The sequence below is a fragment of the Neofelis nebulosa genome, chromosome 3 (genome assembly GCF_028018385.1).
Source record: "Neofelis nebulosa isolate mNeoNeb1 chromosome 3, mNeoNeb1.pri, whole genome shotgun sequence".
In the NCBI taxonomy this organism is placed as follows: Eukaryota; Metazoa; Chordata; class Mammalia; order Carnivora; family Felidae; genus Neofelis; species Neofelis nebulosa.
Window position 1 is genome coordinate 143,209,716 of NC_080784.1, and position 26,016 is coordinate 143,235,731.

At 38.4% G+C, this 26,016-nt stretch overlaps 1 protein-coding gene across 1 annotated transcript in view; it reads right to left on the minus strand.

Moving 5' to 3' along the window:
• Positions 1-26,016, minus strand: part of FRAS1 (Fraser extracellular matrix complex subunit 1) — a 426,196-nt gene that overhangs the window by 120,691 nt on the left and 279,489 nt on the right. The window contains exons 29-32 of the mRNA XM_058722162.1: positions 22,934-23,260; positions 12,398-12,551; positions 5,478-5,656; positions 649-765 (exon numbers count right to left, since the gene is read on the minus strand). Of these exons, the coding sequence (XP_058578145.1) occupies positions 649-765; positions 5,478-5,656; positions 12,398-12,551; positions 22,934-23,260 (777 nt within the window). The remainder of the gene's footprint in view (positions 1-648; positions 766-5,477; positions 5,657-12,397; positions 12,552-22,933; positions 23,261-26,016) is intronic.

A 26,016-nucleotide genomic window follows, 5' to 3' on the forward strand; every position in this document is an offset into this window, starting at 1 on the left:
ACTACTCCTCCTCTGCCTCCCTAATTTCTCGGGTCTTACTGAACTGTTTGCAGTTTACCCAACCATCATACTGTCTTTCACCTCTGTGTCTTTGCATGTGCTGTTCTTAAATCTGGAAGTGCTCTTTACCATCACCTCTCCATTCCTCCCAACGTGCCCCCCAAACTTTCACTTAGATAACTGCTACTTATTTGTTTGGATTCAGCAAAGACATCACCTTCTCCAGGAAACTTTTATGATAAAAAAACAAAAACAAAAAGACTTCTAATAGGGCTTCTAAAATATAGAGTGGCAGTTTCTCCAACTAGATGGAGACATAACTGACTGAACAATTACACCCAAACGGTATTGATTAAATCTATACTACCCTGAAACTCCTTCCAACTACTGTGACCATCTGGATGCTGTAAAAAGGACAGAAGCAAGGATGGGAGGTTGAGGTGGATTCCATGTAACCTTACTTTCGCTCTGGAATTTTAGGTTTCTTTTTCAAGTCAATGAGAAATGTAACATCAGGGCTGGTTATTGTTGGCCCCAGTGTCTGCGTTCTGAGCCAGGCATTTGCCAGATACAAAAGCAGGACACTCCTTCAAACCCATCAGCATGCCTCCTCCAAGTGGAAACCACAGGCCATCCCACCCAACTCACGGTCATATGGAGAGATGCTCCCAGAGAGAGTTTAGGTGCGTCAGGTGTCTGTGGTAAGATCGCGATGTTGAATATGCGGCTCTCCAGATGTGTGTGGGCTTCTGTGGCACTGGACACCTGAAAAGAAATGTCACGCTGGTGAGCCTCTTGTCCTCTGTTGGGCAGAGTATGTTTGTGCATGTTTGTTTTTCCTCCTTTAAACCATCTGTCTTTAAATTCTATGTGCTCTTGCATTTTCATTTTCATTTTGCTTTTCATATTTTAATATTAATGTTTTCCTGATTACAAAAAATGTAATCATTTTAGGCAGTTCTAAAAATGCAGGGAAATCCAAATGAGAAATAAAAAAAAAATCTAGAACGTCACTAAGTAGAAAGAGTAGTTCTTAACCTATTGATGCATTTCAGGTTAATATATTTTCTATGTGTATGTGAAACTTTATATGCGATTATGTGCTCTCTAAATTTTATTTTATTTTATTTTTATATTTTATTAAAATTAAAAAAGATTTTTAAAATGTTTTTATTTATTTTTGAGACAGAGAGAGGCAGAGCATGAGCAGGGGAGGGGCAGAGAGAGAGGGAGACACAGAATCTGAGCTGTCAGCACAGAGCCCGATGCAGGGCTCGAGTTCATGCACTGTGAGATCATGACCTGAGCTGAAGTCGCATGCTTAACTGACTGAGCCACCCAGGCGCCCCTCCAAATTTTAATCTAACATAATACTATGATGTTTTGTTATATCATTACTCATTCTTGAAAACATAATTTTTGATAGCTACATGTCTCATTACGAGCATATTTAACACATGTTCTATATGGGACTTTTTATTCTACTTCTTCAATTTTTTCCCAGCACAGATATGTACACCTAGATTAGAAATGATAAATCTCAGCTTCATCATCATAAGGTGTAATAAATTACAATTACAATTAGAATAGTAGTCACAAAATGGGGTGCCTGGGTGGCTCAGTTGGTTGAGCATCCGGCTTCGGCTCAGGTCATGATCTCACGGCTCCTGAGTTGGAGCCCTGCGTCGGGCTGTGTGCTGCCAGCTCAGAGCCTGGAGCCTGCTTCGGATTCTGTGTCTCCTTTCTCTCTGCCCCTAACCCACTCACATTCTGTCTCTGTCTCTCTCAAAAATAAATAAACATTAAAAAAAAATTTAGAATAGTGGTCACAAAATCAACGTTTTCTTGCTTCAAAAACGCTAAAAAAATTATGCTTTGCCTACTCAGCTAGCTCCTCCCCTCCCCCAGTGCTTCTAAGCTGCCTGCTTAAACTCCCTCTCTCTGTTTTCTGTTCCACTTTAGGCTTGTCACAAGAGTTGCTGAGGCCTGTATGGTCACGTGTAGTTGCATTAATTCCAGATGAGAGGGGGCAGGGTTCTGTCAATTCTAAGGAAAAAGGCAGGAATGGCAGTCTTTTCTTTATGTCTTCTGAAGTTGTGCCCAACAGAAAAACCGTCTTCTCGGTATCTTGATCACATCAGATGCCTGGAGATCAAGTTTCAGAATATCTACATGTTTTCAAGAAGATACCTTATAGTGTGTCATTACAAGTAATAGTAATGAAACAGCTATAATTTGCTGAGCATCTCCCATGGGCTTAGCACTATACTACCTACTTTTCAAAAGTTCTCTTACCACTTACAAAGTTGATATTATCTCCTATTTTAAGATGAGGAAATGGAAGGTCAAATAAGTTAAGCAAGATATCACAGTCATAAAGTCAATAAGGGTCAGTATTCAAACAGGTCGGAAGGTTCATGATCTTCCTATTGACCAAGATGGCTCAATTTGGAAGATTTCAAAACTTAGAAGAGGGGAAAATATACTTTATCTCTTGAAGAAAAAGAATGGAACACTGCGCAGGTAGTGAAATGTGGACACATTACCAAGCAAGGGAATCAATTCTAGCTTCCTTAGTAAAGATATTGGTATGAAATATGTTGGTCTTTTCATACCACATCCCCTAAGGCTGTTTCAACGTGCTCTGAATACACCAAAACCAGAGTCCCCTCCCATGCCCCAAATGACGCAAATGTGCGTGCTTTCTTTTCACTATGCCATGCTCTATTTTTAAATGCCACTTGCATTACATAAATCCCAAGTTTTACGTGCAAAGTAACAGATGGCATGCCTTGATGGCTCATGACAGCACATCAACATTAAAATGGAATTAAATCCATGCAACTCATTGTATTGCATTTTCTGCTTTAAAGAAAGAAAAAAGAAGGGAAGAAAGAGAAGAATCATTAGAACAGCATCTTTTTTAGTTTAATTCTTTTAGGGACACTAAAATGATGAATGAGAGAAGTTTCAGCCATTTGTTTCAGTACACAGCTACAGTGTCTGTGTCATTTCAAATCAAAATATGAGGTAAGCCTATAAAACAATGAGACTTTAAAAGCACACCCAACTTTTTTATATCCAGGAGAACATAATCTCAGAGAGTTGTTTCACACTTGCAATAAAGATGCTGTCAGTGTTGAAAATGCACTTTTTGGAATGCCTTCAGAGGGAGTTCACAAATCATGTAAGAAAACTGAGCTTGTTACTTCATAATTACTCCGTTTTAACAAAAAATAATTACTACTCTTCTTACCAGACATGACTCTGACTGACTTTTGGCTCTTTGGTTATTTTTTAAAATCAGCTTCCAAAGAATGATATACTGTCACTACTGGGGATATTTAAAGAAAATCCCATAGATTTTGAAGAAGATCTCAAGTAGGAGTTCTAAACACATCATGAGTAAAATGTGTGAAGACTCTCTAAAGGGAACCACTTTCTAAGTAATAATGTTCAACTGGATGTCTTAAAGTCCAGTGAGTTTGTTTAAAAAAAAAAAAAAAGAGTAACTCTTGCTTTTTTATACCCATTTAGTAACCAAGTTGGAAAAGCAATCGAATATCATTTTTTGAGGACTGCAGAGTTCCCTGGTGCTAAACATGAAAACGTTAACTTGGGCAAAGGGCACATGAGGCTTGCTCACCCATTGGACCTTCAGTGTGCTCGGTATAATCTCATTCTAATGGTTTCCAAGTTTCTTTCAATCTGCTCCCTGGAAAAGCACATCTTTTACACAATATAAATTAGGCAATAAAGATGTGTACACCAGGCATCAGGAGGAGAATGGATGGTAATTTTAACAAGGTAAGCTATCGTGGCAGTTTATCCCCAGCTGGATTCCTAGACAAAGGAAAAGTCTTAAACTCAGAGGGACTGTGACTCGGCTTTGGCTGATCATTACGAGTGCTTCTTTATATTTTCTCTGACACTTTCCCAAATTCCTTTCTGTACCTATGTTTAAACACTCTTTCTCAAAGTTTCTCATTCCTTTGCACTTTTATTCAATTCTTTATTTCCAAATTGCCCTTGACATAGGTTTGTCTAATTCTATTGGTCTTTCCAAAGATTCAGGTTTTGTATTCATTATCAATTCTCACATTTTATACTGAATCAATTCCTCTGCTTATCTCTATGAATTCCTTCCTTAGGTTTCCCTTGTGGTTCTCTACCTTCATTTAGCCCATTTATTTTCATGCTTTTTGCTCAATAATAAGAGCTTAAGGCCATCAATTTTCTTCTGAGTATTATTTTGTCCACATCATTTAAGTTTTGATAAGTTATTTCCTCCTCATCTTTTTAGAACTTGTAATTATTTAGGAGACTTTTAAAAATTCTAAATGGTTTGAATTTTCTGTTTACCTCTTTATTATTAATTTCTAATTATATTTGATAATTGCCAGACAACGTGCCCAGGATAATTTCTTGTTCTTTAATTTATTGACAGACTCCTTACGGTCTGTTTGTCTTAGTTTGCTCAGGCTACTATAACAAAAACACCATAAACTGAGTGGCTTATAAACAAAAGGAATTTATTTCTTGCAGTTCTGGAGACTAGAAGTCTGGATCAGGGGGCCAGCATGGTGGGGTTCTGGGTTGCAGACCACCAACTTATTGCATACCCATGGTGGAGAGCACGGAAGGGGAGCAAGCTATCTTGTGACTCCCATAAGAGTACTAATCCCATTCATGAGAGCACAGCTCTCATGACTTCATCTAATCCTAATCACTTACCAAAGGTCTCATACCCATATACCATTGAATGGGGAGGGGGTAGGATTTCAACATATGAATCTCAGGGGGACACAAACATTTAGTCTACAGCACTGGTATGTGACCAATCTTTATCAATGATAGCAACGAACCCACACATAGTGATAGTATTGTACGTGTATGTACTAACTCATTAAATCCTCATATAGTTCTATTTTACAGATGATAAAAATGAAACACAAGGATTTTGCCAAAGTAATCTTCCCAAAGTTGTATAGCTAGTGCAAGGTAAAACTGAAATATGAACCCACTGGGTTTGGCTGCTAAGTCTATGCTCTTATCATAAGATGGTAAATGTTCCAAAAACATTTGAAAAAAGAAATATTTTTTCCTCCATATGGCATTTTAATATTTTGAAAACATTTTTTTTCTAAACACTTCAGCCATTATCTATTATAAACTCTTTGCTGTGGAATGAGTCTGTAGAGATAGTCTAAGACTGAATCAGCAGATTAAAAAAATCTCAGTGCTACGAATTACATTTGTTCTTCCCCCAAATGTGATTTCCAGGCAACATAGAAAATGACCTGATTATTTAAAATAATGGTGATGAAAAATAAATTAAATAAATAAAATAAAATAAAATAAAATAAAATAAAATAATAAAATAAAATAAAATAAAATAAAATAAAATAAAATAAAAATAATGGTGATGATTTTCTTCAGACCATCCTGACATCAGAAAAGTCAGCAGTAGAGAGTACCTGAAAGCGGAAGGAGTCACTCTGGGCTGGGACTCCCGAGTGCCTGTACCACACAATGCCTTCATTGATGTCTTGTTGGGTGAAGGTGCTGGTGGGGGTTGCTGTTCTCCCATCAGGCAGGTGCTGCCCTTCCTCCGCGGGGCTGTCTGCAGGCATATCAACCAGAAGGACCATCTCTCCTAGGAAAGCCACATCGTTAGTGAGGATCTCCCGTAAAAGTCAGTCAGAGCTCTCATCTCCTTTTCTACTACAATTTTTTTTCAACAGAAATTATGTACTTCTGTATTTTTATCTAAGGTGAAGGAAAGGAGGTTAACACAGAATTCAATAGACATCTTTGAATTCACCTTCACACACAGAATTCCCACTCTCTCAGCTAAAAAAAAGCTAGAAGTCATTCAAGGGCAATTCACGCATCAAGTTACTGACTTATATCAATTAAATCATGTGAAATCATGAATACAGCAAATACAGGGCATTGTATACATTCTGTATACAGAAAAACAAATATTCAAATACAGGGCATTGGATGGATTCATTCCTACCTACAACTTTCTATGTAACAGGAAATGCTTTTTAACCAGGAGGTTTTTGATGTAAACACAATGGGAAATTTGAAAAAATTCAGAAAAATTATTATTATTATTATTAATTATCATTATTTATTTAAGAGAGAAAGGAGAGCATGGGTGGGGAAAGGGGCAGAGCGAGAGAGAGAGAGAGGGAGAGAGAGAGAGAGAGAGAGAGAGAGAGAGAGAGAGAGAGAGGGAGAGAGAGAGAGAGAGAGAGAATCTCCACGCTCATTGAGGAGCTTGATGGATGGCTTGATCCCATAAATCCTGAGATCCTGATCTGAGCCAAAATCAAGAGTTGGATGCTCAACCAACTGAGCCACCCAAGCACCCCCCAGAAAAAATTATACTTGAGAATTCTGTACAATGAAAATAAGAATAACTGACACTGGGGTGCATATGGCATGCACTGCATGAAGCACATTATGTGATGGTTCAAATCCAGCTCCATGTCCAGCTGCATGAGCTTTATTAGGCCTTTATAAGCCTCTCTATTCTTATTGGTAAAATGAAAATAATAGTACATACTTCATAGATACTTAAAAAGAATGTTAATCATCCTTATGTTATTTGATCCTTTGGAAGATGCTATTATTATCTCCATTTAAAGGAAGTTCTTTTGGCTTAGAGAAGTTCAGTAACTTGTTCAGATTCACAAATTGTACATGTTAGAGCTGAGATTTGAATCTGAAGCTCATATTCTTGGTTGTGAAACTCTGTTACCAGTCATGATCATGTTGTGCTCACAGTCCAATATCTATCCTCCTAAATAACTATCTCATTTCCTCCTCCATAATTCTTTAGACTTCATTAAAATTGTAGCAAGGAAACCTAAATCTAGACACCACCACCACCAATCTGTTTCTATTGCTTGTTTTTCACCTGGAGCTCCTATCTCCTTAAAGGGAGATTGCAAATACAGAGGTGCTATAGAAACAATTAAAGTTTCACAAGGATAATATGCCCTCGAGTGAAGACCAAACAGAAGGATAGATGAAATGCTGAAAACAGAAGCCATGTTTTCATGAAAATGCATCTAATAAAAAATCAGAAAGAAGACTCTACCACTCAGTTGGTAAGAGAAGTAGAAGAGGAGCGGGGAGAGGGAGGCAGAAGGAGACGGGAAGGTTCTCTAGCAAGATACCCAGATCTTAGTACACTAAGTATGCTAGACATATGGAACAACTGAAATCACACTTTGGTTACATGAGAGGAATTTTCTTACGTGAAGGAAATATTCCTTCTAATATTTATATACACTAAATTGAAGTTTAAAGTGAGCATAATATCCTGGATGGTGATTGAAATTCTAAAGTAAGAGAAAAACATCAATAGTCTTCTTTATAAAATCATGTGTAGAATCAACTCATTCTAGTTTCTTTTTGGTACTGTTTCTCATTTGTACTTAAGTCACAAATTCCATTAGCCATCTCTCCCCGGTTCAACCTCTGTTCATAAGATGATATCAATAAACATGCTTTTCCAGAATGTATACTGTTTATGAATGTGAGACAGTTGCAAAATATTCTGAAAGTAAATTTCTACAATGAAAATGTAGAGAGTAGAGAAACAGAAAATATTCAAATGCTAATATCCTAGCAATTTTTCTTTATAATAGAAAAACTAAGCAGAATTTTTCTAACAAGTCCTAATGAAATAAGCCTATTTTTCAGATTAAAAAAAACTGCCATGTTATGCAGATTAACAGGAATCATAGGATATTGGCTAATTCTATTAATTTCAATTCAGTTAATAGTCATCGAGTACCTGTTAGGTGCTAGCTATCACACTAGACCCTTCAGGGATGGGGATTCAAAGATGAGCAAGATGCCATTCCTGCCCCTGAGACCAGCCTCCTTAAGCAACTGGGAGCCACTGTGAGGTTTCTGTAGGTGAATGGCACAAACTGATTTAGAACACAGAACATATACGATCAGAATACAGGGAGCCTGTGAAAGTCCTATTAAAGAGGCCGGATTTTATTTTATAAAAATGGTAAAATAGTAACTAATATTTACACAGACAGTCTGATCAATTATGAGATGACTGAAAAATCCAGATGACTGATATGGTCCTGAACTAAGGCAACAGAAGTAAGATTGGAAAGAAATAAACAGATACAAGAGTCACTAAGTAAGTGGAAGCAACAGAACTTGACATTGTGTTGTGAAGATGAGAGATGGGGAGAGATGTGACAGGAAGGGCAGCAATGCCACCGATGGATGAGCAGGTTGGAGGGAAGTTTAACACTGGGTCTGTTGAATACAAGGTGTCTTTGTGACAAGCCCAAGAGTAGCGAGGAACAAATATCAATATTTTGTGAGGTTCACCCCAGTGAGGTGAGAGCTGTTGTGTAGCACGTCATCTCCACATTTATTATGACAAAAACAAGGAGATGACCTTAAATATATGAAAATCCAGGTTTATAAAACAGTGTAGGTTTAAAAAACAAAACCTTTTAAAACAAGGTTTAAAATTCTGTACTTGGGATTTCCTTAATACTGAAGCCTATAGTTTAATCAAGAATTTTGAAGGGAAATTTTGATAGGTATTAAGAATTAGAATCTCATTGAATTATTGAAAATCCCATGAATTATTTTGGGATTGAGACAATTTGTATTAAAGCTTTCTTACCCGATGATAAATAATTTAGAGTTGGCAATGTGTGGGATTAAGTCGGATTTTCCCTCAAATGATACTCAAGTTACTTCATTAAAACCATCTCATTATGGGGCGCCTGGGTGGCTCAGTCAGTTAAGCATCCAACTCTCGATTTCAACTCAGGTCATGATCTCATGTGGTTTGTGATTTTGAGCTCGAAGTTGGGCTCTGCACTGACAGTGTGGAGCCTACTTGGGATTCTCTGTCTCCACTCCCTGCCCCGCCCCCATTCACATTCATGCTTGCACGCACTCTCTCTCTCTCTCTCAAAATAAATAAATAAACATTAGAAAAGCCATCTCATTAAATTCACTTTCAAGCTTGTGAAGTAGCTAAAGGTACAAGTATTAATCAACTTGTCTAAACTAACATTTGAGAACAGTGATGAGTCTGCTGAAAGTGGTGGAACTTGGGTTCTGTATGCATTTACTACACAAGCAATTTACATTTGGTTCAGTTGCATGGTCAGGTCTCCACAAAAAGTCTAAAGCTCATCTGGAACATTCTAAAGTGATGAGGGAGTATATAAGAGCTGGGGTGGCAAGAGGGTAGGGGCTCCACAAATTCATACCACTGCGACAGACGGATGTAAGCAGATTGGTGTTGAGTGGGTTTCCAGTTCCCACCACCTTTTTCACTCTTGAGTGGTTGCTAACGTTAATGTGATTTGATTATTACTAATAGGGGGCTCTGGACACGCAGAAAGAGGATTATGTTCATAGGAAGAAGTTAATTAAGAGAGTTATAGTAGGAAAGGGTCACAGTCAAGCCTACATGGCATTTATCAAGCTGAAATTTAATTCAGCATTGTTCTGTTTAATACTTAAAGAGACGATTGGAATATTGGATTGTCTCTAGGAAATTAAATTTTTTGGCTTTTAATGATCAAGATAAAGGTAAAGAATTTAATACATCAAACGAGTCAAAGATTTTTAGAGCTGAAAAGGACTTAAACATTATCAAGCTTAAAATCAGTGGGTAAAAGAACACAAAGTTGAATAAGGTCTGTGGATTAATTAATAGCATTGTATCCATGTTGGCTTTCTGGTTTTGTTAATTGTTCTGTTGTTCCATAAGATGTTAATGTTGAAGAAAGCTAGATTAAGGGTATTCAAGGGCTCTTTGTACTATTTTTGCAAATTTTCAGTAAGTCTAAAATTATTTTAAAATAAAAAGATAAAAAATTATCTAGCCTAACCTTTTAAAGAAACCTAAGGCTCAAAGGCATTCACTTGCCTTCCTCAAGGTTATACGACTATATATAATAAAAGGCACTCCAGCTAGAACAACTATTTCATAATTGTATCAATTCTTGGTTGAATCGTGTTTTTCAATGTCTTTGTTGACATTGGAATTACTTTTGAATTGCACAAAAGTTAATTTTTCTCCCCACTACAGAAAATATATAATTTTTAAAATCCAAGGACCCAGAAGAAAAAGAGATTATTATTCCTCTGCTATTTAACATGCCAAGAACATGTTTACTTTTAATGAATATCATTTTCATTTTAATTTTCAGGTTATCTATTTAGTTCTTTTAAAAAATCTACCTGCCTATGAGGTGCCTAGGTGGCTCAGTCGGTTAAGCATCCAAATTCTGCTCAGGTCATGACCTCATGGCTCTTGGTTTCAAGCCCTGCACTGGGCTCACTGCTATCAGCTTCAGATCCTCTGTCCCCCTCTTCCCCTCTAGCACTTGCTTTCTCTCTCTCAAAAATAAATAAATAAATAAATAAATAAATAAACAAACAAACATTTGAAAAATATCTACCTGCCTTTTATTTTTATGGTATGTGGTTATTAAAGTTTTGATTCCTCTTTAGTATCTTTAAATTATTTTAAATATGCTTGTTTCATAGTTTGTTTTTTTAAGTGTATTTATTTTTTTTGAGGGAAAGGAAGAGAGAGAGTGCAAGGGGTGGGGCAGAGAGAAAGGAAGAGAAAGAATCCCAAGCAGGCTCGGCACTGTCAGCACAGAGCCAGATGAGGGGCTCAAACCCACGAAGCATGGGATTATGACTTGAGCTGAAACCAAAAGCCGCATGCTTAATGAACTTAGCCACCCAGGTACCCCTTGTTTCACAATTTTTATGATTGCTCCTTTATGAAATCCTTGGAGTTTTGATCATTTTGTTCATTTGCTAATCTTCAGTGGTTTAGGCTGTGAGAATCTTGTGACCTGGAGTTGAGGGTGGACATTCCATAGCAGTTTCTACCAGTTTGTGTAAGGAACCCAAGAAGTATCATTGGCTTGAGATTAATATTCATATAACATCTCAGTTTTGGGTTTCTCAGACAACGTGCAATGTAACTTAACTCAGGATCATCAGGAGAAACAGGCCTGGAGTTCTTTCTCTGTAGAATTTTTTACTTCACTCTGAGCCCTGGGAAACACAGATAGGTTTCTTTAACATCTCTCTGTGCTGGTGTGCTTCTTGTTTTCTCTTCTGTCTCTCTAAGTCAAAGTCTTTCCAGAGTCCAAGTTTTATGCAGGATCTTAACTTTCTGTCTTTGCACAAGCATTATATCTCAAGCCCCTGGGTTCCTGGAACACAAACAACCACTCTGAGGGAAGCTATTCCATGAGCTCATGCCTAGACTGGTTTAAGCTCCTTCTCTGTTTGTGACTTGGAGACTTCTTTCTCTTCTTGGAAGGTCAGGCAGTACCCTATAATTCTTTTTTTTTTAATGTTTATTTATTTTGAGAGAGAGAGAAAGAGTATGTATGTGGGGAACATGAGTGGGGAGGGGGGGGGGAGAGAGAGAGAGAGAGAGAGAGAGAGAGAGAGAGAGAGAGAGAGAATCCCGAACAGCACAGAGTCCAACGCTGGGCTCAATCTCACAAACGTGTGAGATCATGATCTGAGCTGAAATCAAGAGTAGGAACACTCAACTGACCTGAGGCATCCAGGTACCACTGCCCTATAATTCTTATCTTGTTTCCAGCATTTCTAGATGATGAGGAGGACGAGAAAATTTTCAGGTTATCATATTGCACTATCTTTCTGGAAGTGGAAGTAACAATGGAGATCTTTAGAAATGTTTTTATGTAAAGCTTTTTTTTTTTTTTTTTTTAAGTCTCAACAAGAAATCTGGTGATGTTCTAGGAGGGACATAAGGTGGAGTTTAAGAGCCTGAGCTTCAAAATTAAACTAATTAGCTATACATGCTTATATAAACTATATTTTAGCAAGTTACTTTCTCTGTAAAATTAAGTTGTTTTAAGACTTAAATTTTGGATTTCATATACACTAATATGTTTATATTACTTAGTGTACTACCTGATAATGTGTGTATGAGTTATTTTGACTGTTCTGTTTAAATTTTTTTTAATGTTTACTTCTTTTTAAGAGAAAGAGAGGGACAGAGACAGAGCATGAGTGGGGGAGGGGCAGAGAGCAAGGAAGATACAGAATCTGAAGCAGGCTCCAGGCTTTGAGCTGTCAGCACAGAGCCTGACGCAGGGCTTGAGCTCACAGACCGTGAGATAATGACCTGAGCTGAAGTTGGATGCTCAACTGACTGAGCTACCCAGGTGCCCCATTGACTATTCTGTTTAAATGAGATGTGTGAGGTATTAGAAAGTCAATTTCATTGGACTCACAACCTTGCTGTGTGGCATTGTACAAAAGCAAGTCCAAGACTACTGGATACAATGATGAAATCATGGCAAAGGAAAAAAGTTACCAAATTGGGGGTGGTCCTGTGTAATTTTGTAGATGATTTCTGAGGCACTGGCACCTGGAGCTTCCGCCTGTAAGATTCTATTGGTAATCTGCAGCATCCCACCTTCTGGAACCCACACCATTGAATTAGCCACGAGCCGAAGACCTCCATCATTCTAGAATAAGGAAAGAGTACAGAATTAGGTCCAAGCAAAATAAAAGAAAACATCAGCCCTTAAGAACATAAGTCGAAATGTACCATTGCTGCTAGTGATCATTTAATAAGAGAGATTCATAGCTTTGAAGTCACATTATGAACTATGTATATGTATTACGTGTAGATATATGCATGTGTATGTACGTGTGTACATATCTTGCTTTTTCTTTTAACTTATAAGCAAAGAACTTATTTCATTCAGGAAGACTAAGTCTCTCCATTCCTTTCTTTCTTTTTTATTTTTAAGTTTATTTATTTGAGAGAGACAGAGACAGCATGAGTGGGGGAGGGGCAAAGAGAGAAGGAGACAGAGAATCCCAAGCAGATGCTGCACCACCAGCATGGAGCCCGATGTGGGGCCTAAACTCATGAACTGTAGATCATGACCTGAACCAAAGCCTAAACTCATGAACTGTAGATCATGACCTGAACCAAAACCAAGAGCAGAACGCTTAACTGACTGATCCCCCCAGGGGCTCTTTTGTCCAAGTAACTGTCCTTCTATCCTCCCCATCCACCCACATTCAAGGAGTACTCATTAAGCACTTATTATATGCTGGCTCTTTTGCCAGAGGCCTGAGATAGGTAAGAATGGCTGAAACAAGAATTCAGTTTCAGAACTTACAATCTAGTGATCTCCCCACAGATAAATAATCAGGATGCATCACATATGATGCACAGGGTGCTGTGGGAGAATAAGGGAAAAAGGAGGTTTCCTGTTTGAGAAAAGAATGCTCAGGAAGGCTTTCCTATGGATATATCATTTAATTCTCAAATGACCAAAAGACAGGTCTTCTAAGAGAGAAGAGGTAAAATGAATTCTATGCAGAGGGCCCAGCTGAGGCAAAGACATGAGACAATGCACTGCATGCTTCATAAAATATCCAGGTGTCTGGGAAAGAAGAGTTTATGGAACCAGGGGAGCAGGTGAATAAAAAGGGACACTCTCTTAAGGTTGTCGTAGGTAGAAGGTAGATGCTGTGCTAAAAGTCTCCATTTATCTTGTAGGCCCTGTAAAGTCAACATGTGTCTTCAGGGAAGGAAAGGGGATGAGCAGGTCTGGGGTTTAGAAAGCTTTCATCAGCAAGAGATGGAAAGGGCTAGAACTGGGATGCGTCTGGGGCTGTAGAAACCATTTAACAAATTCTTGTAATGGCTCAGGTGAGAGAAGATGAAAAAGTCATTGCAGTGGGAATGGGGAGTTAGAAACAGTTTCCAGAAACACTGGAGGCCGAATTGACAGGCCTTGATGACTGATTGAAAGTGAAGCCTTAGAAACAACAGTTGGGAATCGCTGACTGGAAGAAATCACCTATTTAGCACTCCTGAGAAGGCAACCATTTTAATTGCTAAAGCTAATGTCATTAAAAAGTGCTGCCATTCCTGATCTGCAAGGTGTGCACCTCTTCCAAAGCCTCATAATTGACATTTTAGCACAGAATGAGATTAGTGAGGCTGCCTGTGTTCAGTTTGCAGTTTGTTTTCATACGTTAAAAATCAGTAAATCTGATATTCTAAAATCAAGCACTTAAAGGGGATATTTTTATAAATTAGTGCTATAGCTTTCAAATATGCCAAATAAACAGAGCAAACACCACTCCCAGGAGGGGAATATTTTTATTTATTTATTTATTTATTTATTTATTTATTTATTTATTTATTTTAATATATGAAATTTATTGTCAAATTGGTTTCCATACAACACCCAGTGCTCATCCCAAAAGGTGCCCTCCTCAATACCCATCACCCACCCTCCCCTCCCTCCCACCCCCCATCAACCCTCAGTTTGTTCTCAGTTTTTAACAGTCTCTTATGCTTTGGCTCTCTCCCACTCTAACCTCTTTTTTTTTTTTTCCTTCCCCTCCCCCATGGGTTTCTGTTAAGTTTCTCAGGATCCACATAAGAGTGAAACCATATGGTATCTGTCTTTCTCTGTATGGCTTATTTCACTTAGCATCACACTCTCCAGTTCCAGGAGGGGAATATTAAGAGCAGAAGACAACGTCTATTTTTTTTGCAGTCACCTGACACGACAGTATTTGCCCCCACAGGAGGCGGTCATAGCTATTTTCACCTCACTCACCAGGGAACTGAGTCAAACAGTGCCCAGGAAAATAGCAGCAAAGGTACCTTCTATTGTGATTGGTGCTCAGGAGCAAACTCCCAAAAACTTTCTCCCTTCACAATTGATATAGAATATTATTTACAAAAACACCAGAATGTGCCAAGAATTCCCTTCCCCTGGAATTCTAGGAAAAACGTCCCTATTAACTCCAGCAGTGTTTCATATAATGTAATATACTTAGACTCAGGTGTCTTAATTGCTAGCAATCTTTCTAATAGCAGCAGCCTCGTCAAGTTTGATCATGGTTACAGAGATCAGTCATACACCAGCAACCACATTCTTGGACTGATGAGGCAATGGGGTTTTTCATATTCCAAGCAAGTAAGTACTGTGACTTGTCCCCAGGTGTCTCTCCCACTACATTTCTATCTTGGCTAAACTTCACCAATACAATTCCCTGTAATTCCCATGTGAGTGTAAATTATTAGGAGACAGTATTCCTTGTAAGTCAGTGTTCAGACACCAGCAACATCTGAAAACTTACTAGAAGTTTAGAATCTCAAGCCTCACCTCATTCTGAATTAGAACTTCATTTTACTTTTTTTCTTCAGCTTCATTGAAGTGTATTACTTGATAAATAAAAGTTGATATAGTTAAGGTACACAACATGATGTTCTGATATACATATACATTGTGAAATGATTATAACAATCAAACTAATTAAGAAATCTATCACCTCACATAACTAAACCCGAGTGTGTGTGTGTGTGTGTGTGTGTGGTAAAAACAAATTTCAAGCACATTTTAAGTATACGATACAATATTAAGTATAGCCACCATGCTATACATTAGATCTCCAGAACTTATGCATCCCTTGTAACTGAACCTCTATACCCCTTGACTAATACCTCCCCATTTCTTCTACCCCTGGCGATCACCATTCTACTCTGCTTTTATGAGTTGGACTTTTTTAGATTCCAAATATAAGTGAGATCATGCAGAATTTATCTTTGTGTCTGGCTTATTTTACTTAACATAGTGTTCTTCAAGCTCAACCATGCTGTCACAAATGGCAGGATTTCCTTCTTCCATAAGGGTTTATAATATTCCATTGTGTATATAGACCACATTTTCTTTATCCATTTATCAACAGACACTTAGGTTGTTTCCACATCTTGGGTTTTGTGAATAATGTTGCAATAAATATGTGAGTACATATATCTCTTTGAGATAAAGATTTCATTTCCTTTGGATATATACCCAGAAGTGAGATTGCTGGATCCATATGATAGTTCTGTTTTTAATTTCTGAGGAACTTCCATACTGCTTTCCAAAATGGCTATACCAACTTACATTCCCACCAAGAGATTATATGGGCTCCCTTTTCCCCATACTCTCACCAACTCTTGTTATCTTTTGTCTTTTTTATTTTAGCCATTCTAACAGGTGTGAGGTGATATCTCATTGTTATTTTTTTCAATGTTAATTTATTAAGAGAGAGGGAGAAAATGCATGCAAGCAAGGGAGGGGCAGAGAGAGAAAGAGAGAAGCCCAAGCAGGTTCCATGCTGTCAGTGCAGAGCCCCACACAGGGATCAATCTCATGAACTGTGAGATCATGACCTGAGCCGAAATCAGGAGTTGGACGCCTAACTGACTGAGCCACCCAGGCACCCATCATTGTGGTTTTGATTTGCATTTCCCTGATGATGAGTGATGTTGAGCACCTTTTCATGTACCTTTGGCCATTGTATGTCTTCCTTTGAGAAAGGTCTATGCAGATCCTTAGCCCACTTTAAAAAAATGTTTATTTATTTTTGAGAGAGAGAGAGATAGAGATAGTGTGCATGAGTGGGGGAGGGGCAGAGAGAGAAAGGGTCAGAGGATCTGATGCGGGCTGTGTACTGACAACAGAGAGCTCTATATGGGGCCTGAACTCACGAACTGTAAGATCATGACATGAGCCGAAGTCAGATGCTCAATGTACTGAGCCACCCAAGTGCCCCCTTAGCCCACTTTTTAATTGGAGGAGGAGGAGGAGGAGGAGGAGGAGGAGGAGGAGGAGGAGGAGAGGAGGAGGAGGAGGATTATGATGCTATTGAGTTGTTAGAGTTCCTTAAATATTTTAGATATTAATCCCTATCAGATATATGGTTTCAAACACTTTCTCTCCTTCAGTAGGCTGCCTTTTCATTCTTTTGATTGTTTGCTTTGCTGTGTAGCTTTTTAGTTTGATGAATTTCCACTTGTATTTAAACACAATCCCCAGGGGATGTGGAGTCATGCTAAATCAGGAGAAGCACAGCCCAGGATAGATACAGTGATGGAGCTAGAGTGGTTCTCCTGAAACCCCACAGACAGGCCTTTTACAATATTTATATTTATCACCAGATAATATAAATGCCTCTGTTTCTGAATTATTTGTTTACAATACTTAAGAAGAAACAGACAACTGTCTAAGGGAAAGAAGTGTAATTCTTCCCACTCATATTTTGATGAAGATGGTTTTATCATTTTCTTTCTTCTGGGAGAGAGTCCAGGGACGATTCAAGAAGAGATGAATAGAAGGCTATACACCATCTTTCCTACAGTTAAAGTGTCCAGAAAAGCCAAATTTTAACCTCATTTCCCCAAAGATTCTGACATTTTGCAATTTCTTTATCTACTTGTAGTTGTTTGTTTTTTTTTCTGAACAATGATGCATATATCCCTGTGAACTGAAGAAATTAGCCATAACATGAGTTGAATAATCTCTTGCCTAGTGAAGTTTTATATGCCCTTCAGGGTACCATATTAGAAAGCAATGAAATCCCAAACAGGGATTATGGGGGCATGATCAAAAGAGTACTTTAAATTAAATAGTTCTTCTGATTCATTTCATAGAACAATGGGCATACAGAAATGCTGGCAATAAAGTTTAGCCATTATATATTGTATTACAAATAAAAATATTAATGTTGTAAACCAGAAGTAAGGGCCTAAGCTTCTATCATTAGGAGGAAAATTTCACAAATAAAATGAAAACTTACCTCCCTAAAATAAATGTTGGGACATAAATGATGATCTCAAATGATAGTGTACCCCAACCCCAGGCCAAACTATTCAAACTAAAAGATTTTTAAACTTAATCAAATAGAAAATGACAACAATTGGATATAACAGCAATCCTAACATCAATTTATTCTGTAAAAATATGCCCTAATTTGCAAAGACTCATTTATGTCATAGCTTTTAGAATGCAGTCTTATAGGACATTGTGGATTTTAGGGAAGGATCACATAGGATGGTGCATAGAAGGTGAATCTTTTTATTTTATTTTATTTTTTTTAACGTATATTTATTTTTGAGACAGAGAGAGACAGAGCATGAATGGGGGAGGGGCAGAGAGAGAGGGAGACACAGAATTGGAAGCAGGCTCCAGGCTCTGAGCCATCAGCCCAGAGCCTGACACGGGGCTTGAACTCACGGACCGTGAGATTGTGACCTGAGCTGAAGTCGGACGCTCAACTGACTGAGCACCCCAGGCACCCCTAGAAGGTGAATCTTAAATGCTATTTACCAGGTAAGGAATGGAAAGATAATTGGACTGTTTTTGTGTTTGCCAATGTATGCATGCTCCTCAGAAGCTCTGTTCCTTCAGGTCAAGAATATAGAACCTCTTCTCCATGTAGACTTCAACTACTTTATAAACAAAATTTTGTAATCAACAACCATTTTTTAAGCATATACTCTGAGCGATGCATCTTCCAAGATGCCAAAATCAACAAGTTAAACAAGTCCATAAAAGGTGAAACCCTGACACATGGTAGAGATTTAGTTGTTGATGCATTAGACAGACTCTTATTAAAAAAATTAACATTTTCCCGCCATATTTATAATTGTCACAAGCACCCTTATTATCAAATGGTATCTCTGCAAAACAACAACTGGGGGGACAAGCTTTAAGAAAACTGAGGCAAAGCACAACAGGGCTTTTTGCTGCACATGGGCCTTACCAAGTTCAAACAGCCCAAGAGGACTCTTAGCAACAAAATTTTCCATCTAGTTCCTAGCATGATACTTGGGGCTTTTAACATCAAAGCATTACCCAGTTGCAGAAAATAAATTGCTCAAACAACAAACGAGGTCACAAAGATCATCAGACTTATTGCCAAAGTGGAAGAGGAGGCATGATTTTCCAGAGATGTCTTCATTAACGAAAAAGAGGGTAATTTCTTTAAAGCCCAACAGTGGAGAGAAAACCACCAAAAAAGCATGACTTTTCCCTGCTCACATTTTAGCCCTTATTAGACACCAAATTGCTTTAAAATCATATCTCTAGCAGGCTCAGGTTTGGTAATCCGCCCAATTAATGAGAGCCTGTTCAGCAGAGCATTCTTTATTACCTTCTAATCTCTTTGATTTATTTTGCCTCCTACCCCCAAGAGAGCATGTTTCAACATCAGTCCTGAGTCTATTTTCTCCTCAGTGACTCACCACAAGCCTGGAGGGTAGCAGTCAAATTTCCTCACTGCCAGGCCAAGGATAAAAGTTTAGAAGAAGTGATGTAGAACTGGAGAACCAAGAGTGGAACTGATAGCTCCTACCCTTAGTCCCAGATAGGCCACCTGACATCAGCAGAGGTGCCGTGAAGGCTTCACATCAGACACAAGAGATGGATTCAAAGGTAGGAACATGAGAACCAGCCTCACTCAAGCTGTTGCATCCCCCCAACTATCTATCCATCCAACAAAAATGTGCTAAACTCGGGGCACCTGGGTGGCTCAGTCGGTTGGGCGTCCAATTTCAGCTCAGGTCATGACCTCGCGGTCTGCAAGTTCAAGCCCCGCATTCGGCTTTGTGCTGACAGCTCAGAGCCTGGAGCCTGCTTCGGATTCTGTGTCTCCCTCTCTCTCTGTCCCTCCTCTGCTCACACTCTGTCTCTCTCTCTCAGAAATAAATAAACATTAAGAAAAATTTTTAAAAATGTACTAAACTCTTACAAGGTGCCTGGCTCAAGAGACGAAAACGGAAATAGTTCCTGCTCCCACAAAGTTCGCTTTTTCTATCCCTCCCTCTCTTTCCATCCGTATTACCAGGTTAAGTTTTCTACTGAACAACACTGGGATTAATTTGTACATCCATTCACCAGGAATTAGACCTAAACCCCTTAGCCACTCCACTTAAGCCACCAGCTAGACATCAGCCAGTAATTGGCCTATCTCCAAATTTAATACGCAGGCTGCCACAGGGTAAGGACTTGGATGCCCATCTTCAGAAATGGCTATCAGAATGAAATCAATCATGTCTGACTATATATCTATTGGAAGCCATTAATAGCTGAGGCAATTTTTTTCTTCTTGGGCTCCAGTAGACTTATGATTATAAATAGCTTCACTTGTAACAAGATGTAGTGAGTCCAGAGGGAAGATTCCAGAAGGCTTAGTGCCCAGATTGCTTGGATAGGACATTGTGAAAATGAAAAAAATTGCTGTCTCCATTCTGTCCATTAGGGGGATCAGAATATATATGTCTAAAACATTGAAAAATATGGACTAGAATGAAAAAAGCCACGTGGGTTAAATGTGATGAGCCAGAACACACTTGAGTTGAAATTGCGGCTCTGGCATTAAATATATATATATATATATATATATATATATATATATACGTATATATATATATATATGTATATATATATATATATACGTATATATATATATACATACACACACACACATACATACATATATATATATATATATTTTTTTTTTTAATGTTTATTTATTGTTGATAGAAAGAGTGGGAGCAGGAGAGGGTCAGAGAGAGAGGGTGACACAGAATCTGAAGCAGGCTCCAGGCTCCGAGTTGTCATCACAGAGCCCGAGGAGGGTTTCGAACTCACGGAAGATCATGACCTGAGCCAAAGTCGGCCACTTAACTAACTGAATCACCCAGGCGCCCTGACACTAAACACTTTAATGAAAAATAAACATTTTTAAACTTTTAAAAATGTTTTTAAACTTTTTTTTTCCAGTTTCCTTTTCTGGAAAATTAGAGATAATAATTGTACAAGTACCCCAGAGTGACTGTGAACATCAAATGAAATAATTTATATCAAGCATTAGTGCCCAATAAAGGTTAAAAGCAAAACAAACAAAAATACCTCCCACCCATAGAATTTCCTTTAGAAGGAATAAGGTCACATGGCCTCTATTCTAACCTCCTTCACTAAGATATTGTAAAGATCAGTAGAATAGATATGAAGTACTTTGAACTCCTGAGAGGAAATATAGGATGTATTTGTAAAATATCAGTATTACAGTGTCAAACTTATTAGTACATCTTGAGAGATGCTGACGTTCTGGTCACTGGTTTCATTATCCCAGTTTATTGACTCAGAAGCCATTATTTCATCTGATGGACAGGCAAGCACAACACTGTAGGAGATAGAGTGATGGCAGGAGGAAGGAGGAGGGACAGACCCTGTAAATACCAACACGGACCCCAAGTTATAAGCACTACAAGGATACTTGAGATCTGTGCTTATGCCTTATTTATAAATTAAAATTTTATTTTCTTTGTTTTGTTTTTGTAGTCAAAGCAGCTAAAATCCTAGAAATACCCTTCAACCTTGGGCTATAGCATACAAAATGACAGTGCCATACACTGAACCGAGCTCCAAACGTGGAGACTGAAAGCACTCTAGGAAAGGCGGCTGCTAATGTTGTGCTGAAATCCCATAACAATCTTTGGAAGAAAACCAAGGAAGAAGAAAAGAAACTTTCTGATTCTGTCTAGACTTCATCTCCTCAGAACTAAACCTCATCTCCCAAGGCGATTGCAAGAGGGTGATAATTAGGATTAGCTACAAGGTGGCTACCTGCCAACTCTATCTCATAATCAGCCTTCACTTGCTCCCATCTATCTCATGCCACCATCACTGTTTTCAGCAGCTGCAAATCATGAGACAACAGCCTAAGAAACTAGCCAGAGACTAGGTTACATTCAGCTGTTCACCTTCACAAGGATCCATCGCAAATTTTGAGTGATCGTTGGTGAGAAAGTGACAAGTCATTTCTAAGCTGTCTTCAGCAAATCAATTTCTCCAGCTAATCATTAATGACACTTCAGTGGCAACTGATATTTGGAATGAAAAGTTCAATAAAAATGATAAGTCTTTCCATCTACCACCATGAGAAAGAGCCAGTTTTGCTATAATGCAGAAAATAGCTTCTAGTGAAATATCATCAAGTAATAAATGGTTTTGAAAATATTTTGCAGTAAGTCTTTTGGATCTAGCATGGATTAGCTCAGTATTTCCCAAAACATGGTAGCCATCCCATTAATAGTATCCTGGAACATTCTATGCACTACATGGATGAATATTTTTTAAAATTTTTAGGTATTAATTTTCATATTTTCGAAAAAAGTATAATTATACATTAAGCCCATAATCTCATATTCATTGTTTGTTACAAAGAAGCCACGCACAAAAAAAGTGGATACAAAGAAAAATATTAAGTAAATAACAGAAAAGGTGTTAGTGGGGGGCACCTGGGTGGTTCAGTTGGTTAAGTGTCCAACTCAGGACTTTGGCTCAGGTCACAATCTCACAGTTCATGGGTTTGAGCCCTGCCTCAGATTCTACACTTGACAGCATGGGGCCTGCTTGGGATTCTCTCTCTCTCTTTCTCTCTCTATCTCGCCCTCCCCTACTCATGCTCTCTCTCTCAAAATAAATAAACTAAAAGAAAAGATGTTGTGGATATGGCAAAAACATATGGAGGTGTCATGGGAATGACTCAGACCGACAAGGATTCCTATGATTACTAAAAGAAAGAGTTCCCTCATCCTACTTCAGTTGGCTTAATAGAATGGCTGCACTCATCCTTTTTGATTCATTATGATAACCTGACTATGAGCTTCACATAGCATGAGCTGCTGTAGAAGGGCAGACAAAAACAGGGGTGTACTTGATTCTTATGATCAGGCAGGAGACAAAAGGATCAGTGGACAACAAGGCATTTTTTATGGCAGCAAGTCAACATAAAGGTACAAAAGTTGCTCTTGTGTAGAGAAGGGTGCTCCCAACAAAATAGATAGTGCTTTTCTAGATTGGGTAACGTGTTCTATTAATCTTAGAACGTCCTGAGTATTTCCATAATAGATGGTTAATAAATGTTTGAATAGATAACTATCCATATCTTAACTGCAAAACATGAATACTGCAAAATAATATCAACAAAACTTTGCATCTAGGTGCAAGAAAATTGCTGCTCTAGGAATGGCACCTACCTTGGACACAGTCTTCACGTGGAAGAGTATATTTTGGAAGGAATGTCCATCATTGGCCTGCAAGACTGCAACATCAGATACGCTGTCAGAGCCATCATGAGCATAGTGGAGAAGGCCCCTGGAGAGTTCATCCAGTCGGAATTGATAGACTGGGGTTGCAGGGGACTGAAGTGTTTGGAGCAATTGGCCATGAAGTGGAGGATCAAGCACTTCGACCACCACATCCTGTGGGTTGTCGTCATCTCGGATGTCAAGCAGCTGGGTAGTGATGGTTCCTCTCTCTCCTCTGTTAATATGGAGGGCCTCATTTCTCAGCACGTAGGGGGCCTAGGTGTTCCAGGGAAGGAGGAGAAGTCATTTAGCAGGAAAAGAAAGGACAATCCTGTGGACTAGACGCAGCTTTGCGCAACCGAATTGATAATTCTATGCTTTTAAAGGAACTCTTGATGCTCCAGCAAAGTGCCACACTGTTGCATAGTCAAAGTATTTGTCAGAGGTGTGGTCAGTCATAGTAATCAGAGCAAGTGAGATCACTTCACACTTCTGGTTCTAGAGGCTTCTCAAAGCCATTTCAAGGCCATAGTATTCACCAGAGGCAATCAAGGTGAGCTGCTTACTTCCAAATCTTAGAAGTCTCTGCTATCTTGATTCACACTATATCCCCTGCATTATAGCTGAGATCAGCCCAGAGTCAGGGAACCCAACCAGTTGTCTGCTTCCAAAAGAGAATAGTAAGAGATATGGAATTTTTGCACCTGTGTTGGGAGTTGAGCACTTTACTCTGGGCCACACTGCAGTATGGTGACTTTGGCTACGGTACTTCTGATTCTGAGTTCATGCAATTTCTGGCCCTGGCCAGTAGTTGTTTTGTTTTTTGTTTTTTATTTTTTTAATTTTATTTTTTAAATTTACATCCAAATTAGTCAGCATATAGTGCAACAATGATTTCAGGAATAGATTCCTTAATGCCCCTTACCCATTTAGCCCATCCCTGCTCCCACAACCCCTCCAGTAACCCTGTTTGTTCTCCTTATTTAAGGGTCTCTTATGTTTTGTCACCCTCCCTGTTTTTATATTATTTTTGCTTCCCTTCCCTTGTGTTCATCTGTTCTATGTCTTAAAGTCTTCGTGTGAGTGAAGTCATATGATATTTGTCTTTCTCTGACTAATTTCACTTAGCATAATACCCTCTAGTTCCATCCACATACAGTACTTTTTAACGCCATCTCATCCATATCTTGAAGGGCCCACCCCAACTCAGCTTATAAAGCCTAATAAGATCACAGTCTCAGTAAAGCAACCACCTGGTTAATTCACATGGCAAATTTTAATATGTTTTTCTTAGGATTATCAGGTTTCCCCTCACCAACTTGAGTAAGCATATAAAATATTTCATAAAGATAAAAGTTAATGAACCACAACAGAAAGAAATAACAAAACAAAACAAAAAAAAAATGGAGGCCAGAAGCCAAAGAAAACATGATCTTAGTTTTTTATATTGTTTGAAGTTGAACCATCTAGGACTATTCTCAGCAGATTGCCTTCTTTAATCCAAATGGCTTCCTTTTAAAACTACCCCTCCTGGCCTCCTGGAAACTTTAATATCTATTAAAGTAATGTCTAAGATGTCATTATAATAACCACATAGTAGGAAGCTAGATGACAGCTACTCCTCAGATATCCCCAGTGAGAATGCAGAAGTTGTGATTTTACATACGTGGGAATGAATGGCCCCTTGGGTTCTGAAAAAGGCGAGGTCAAAAGGTGATGTCAACATCCATAAATGGAAAAGATCAAATTAACTTACATGAGAAAATCTCAGGGAGGCTCAAGACCATATTGAAATATCACAGGAATGTAAAGGAACAAAAATAAGCTAAAACTCATTTTTAAAATTCCATCTTAAAAAAGTTAAAATGAAAAAAGTTTCTCATATAATAAATAAAATTTAAAAATGCTGTCATTATCTACTCACCTGATTTGGAGAAGACAAAAATCGGAACTGTAGGAACTCACCATCTCATATGGGAAAGTCACTTGCCAATACCTACCCTACGTCTCTAATTCACCTAATTAGAAGCAACTATATTAACACAGATAAAAAGAACAAAACTTCTGAGCTTAAGTACTGAGAAACATCTAAGTCAGACAGTCCTAATGTGGCCCTCTGGTCCATATTTAGAGATCACATGTTTTGGTTTTAATTAAAACAAAATTCATACTCTTAGCCCAACAGTGAGGTCAATTTAACTTTGGATCAATTTCTAATCATTCCTCAACTGTCACCTATGAAGTAAGAATGCTATCAAGAAATGCTGAGCTGGGGGCGCCTGGGTGGCTCAGTCGGTTAAGCGTCCGACTTCGGCTCAGGTCACGATCTCGCGGTCCGTGAGTTCGAGCCCCGCGTCGGGCTCTGTGCTGACTGCTCAGAGCCTGGAGCCTGTTTCAGATTCTATGTCTCCCTCTCTCTGACCCTCCCCTGTTCATGCTCTGTCTCTCCCTATCTCAAAAATTAAAAAATAAACGTTAAAAAAAAATTAAAAAAAAAAAAAAAAAAAAAAGAAATGCTGAGCTGGTCTATGAACACTATTTGGAAGCCACTTGTGGGTTATGTCTATTATCATCCACAATCCATGGTCTTTTCATTTTTGAACCAAAAATTAAAAATACACACATACACACACACACACACACACACACACTGACATATATATATATGTGTGTGTGTGTGTGTGTGTGTATATATATGTGTGTATATATATATATATATATATATATATATATATGTCAGTTTGAAAACAATGATCTCATGTCCTTCCTTGAATCACGACTAACACTCTACTGAGATCTGGATATTGCGGTAGTCTTGGTTCCCCATGCTAATATCATACTAGCTTGCAGTTCACAGCTTAAGGCTATATCTATCTACCTACTCTCTGCCCATTTCAGCTGTTCAATCCCTCAAGCTCAGTTACTCAGAGCATCTACCACTATGTGTATTCTGGACACATAACTGCAAGTTGACAAAGATGAGTGAGGAGAACAGAAGAGCCATCACACTGAGTTTTATAGCATCTGCCATG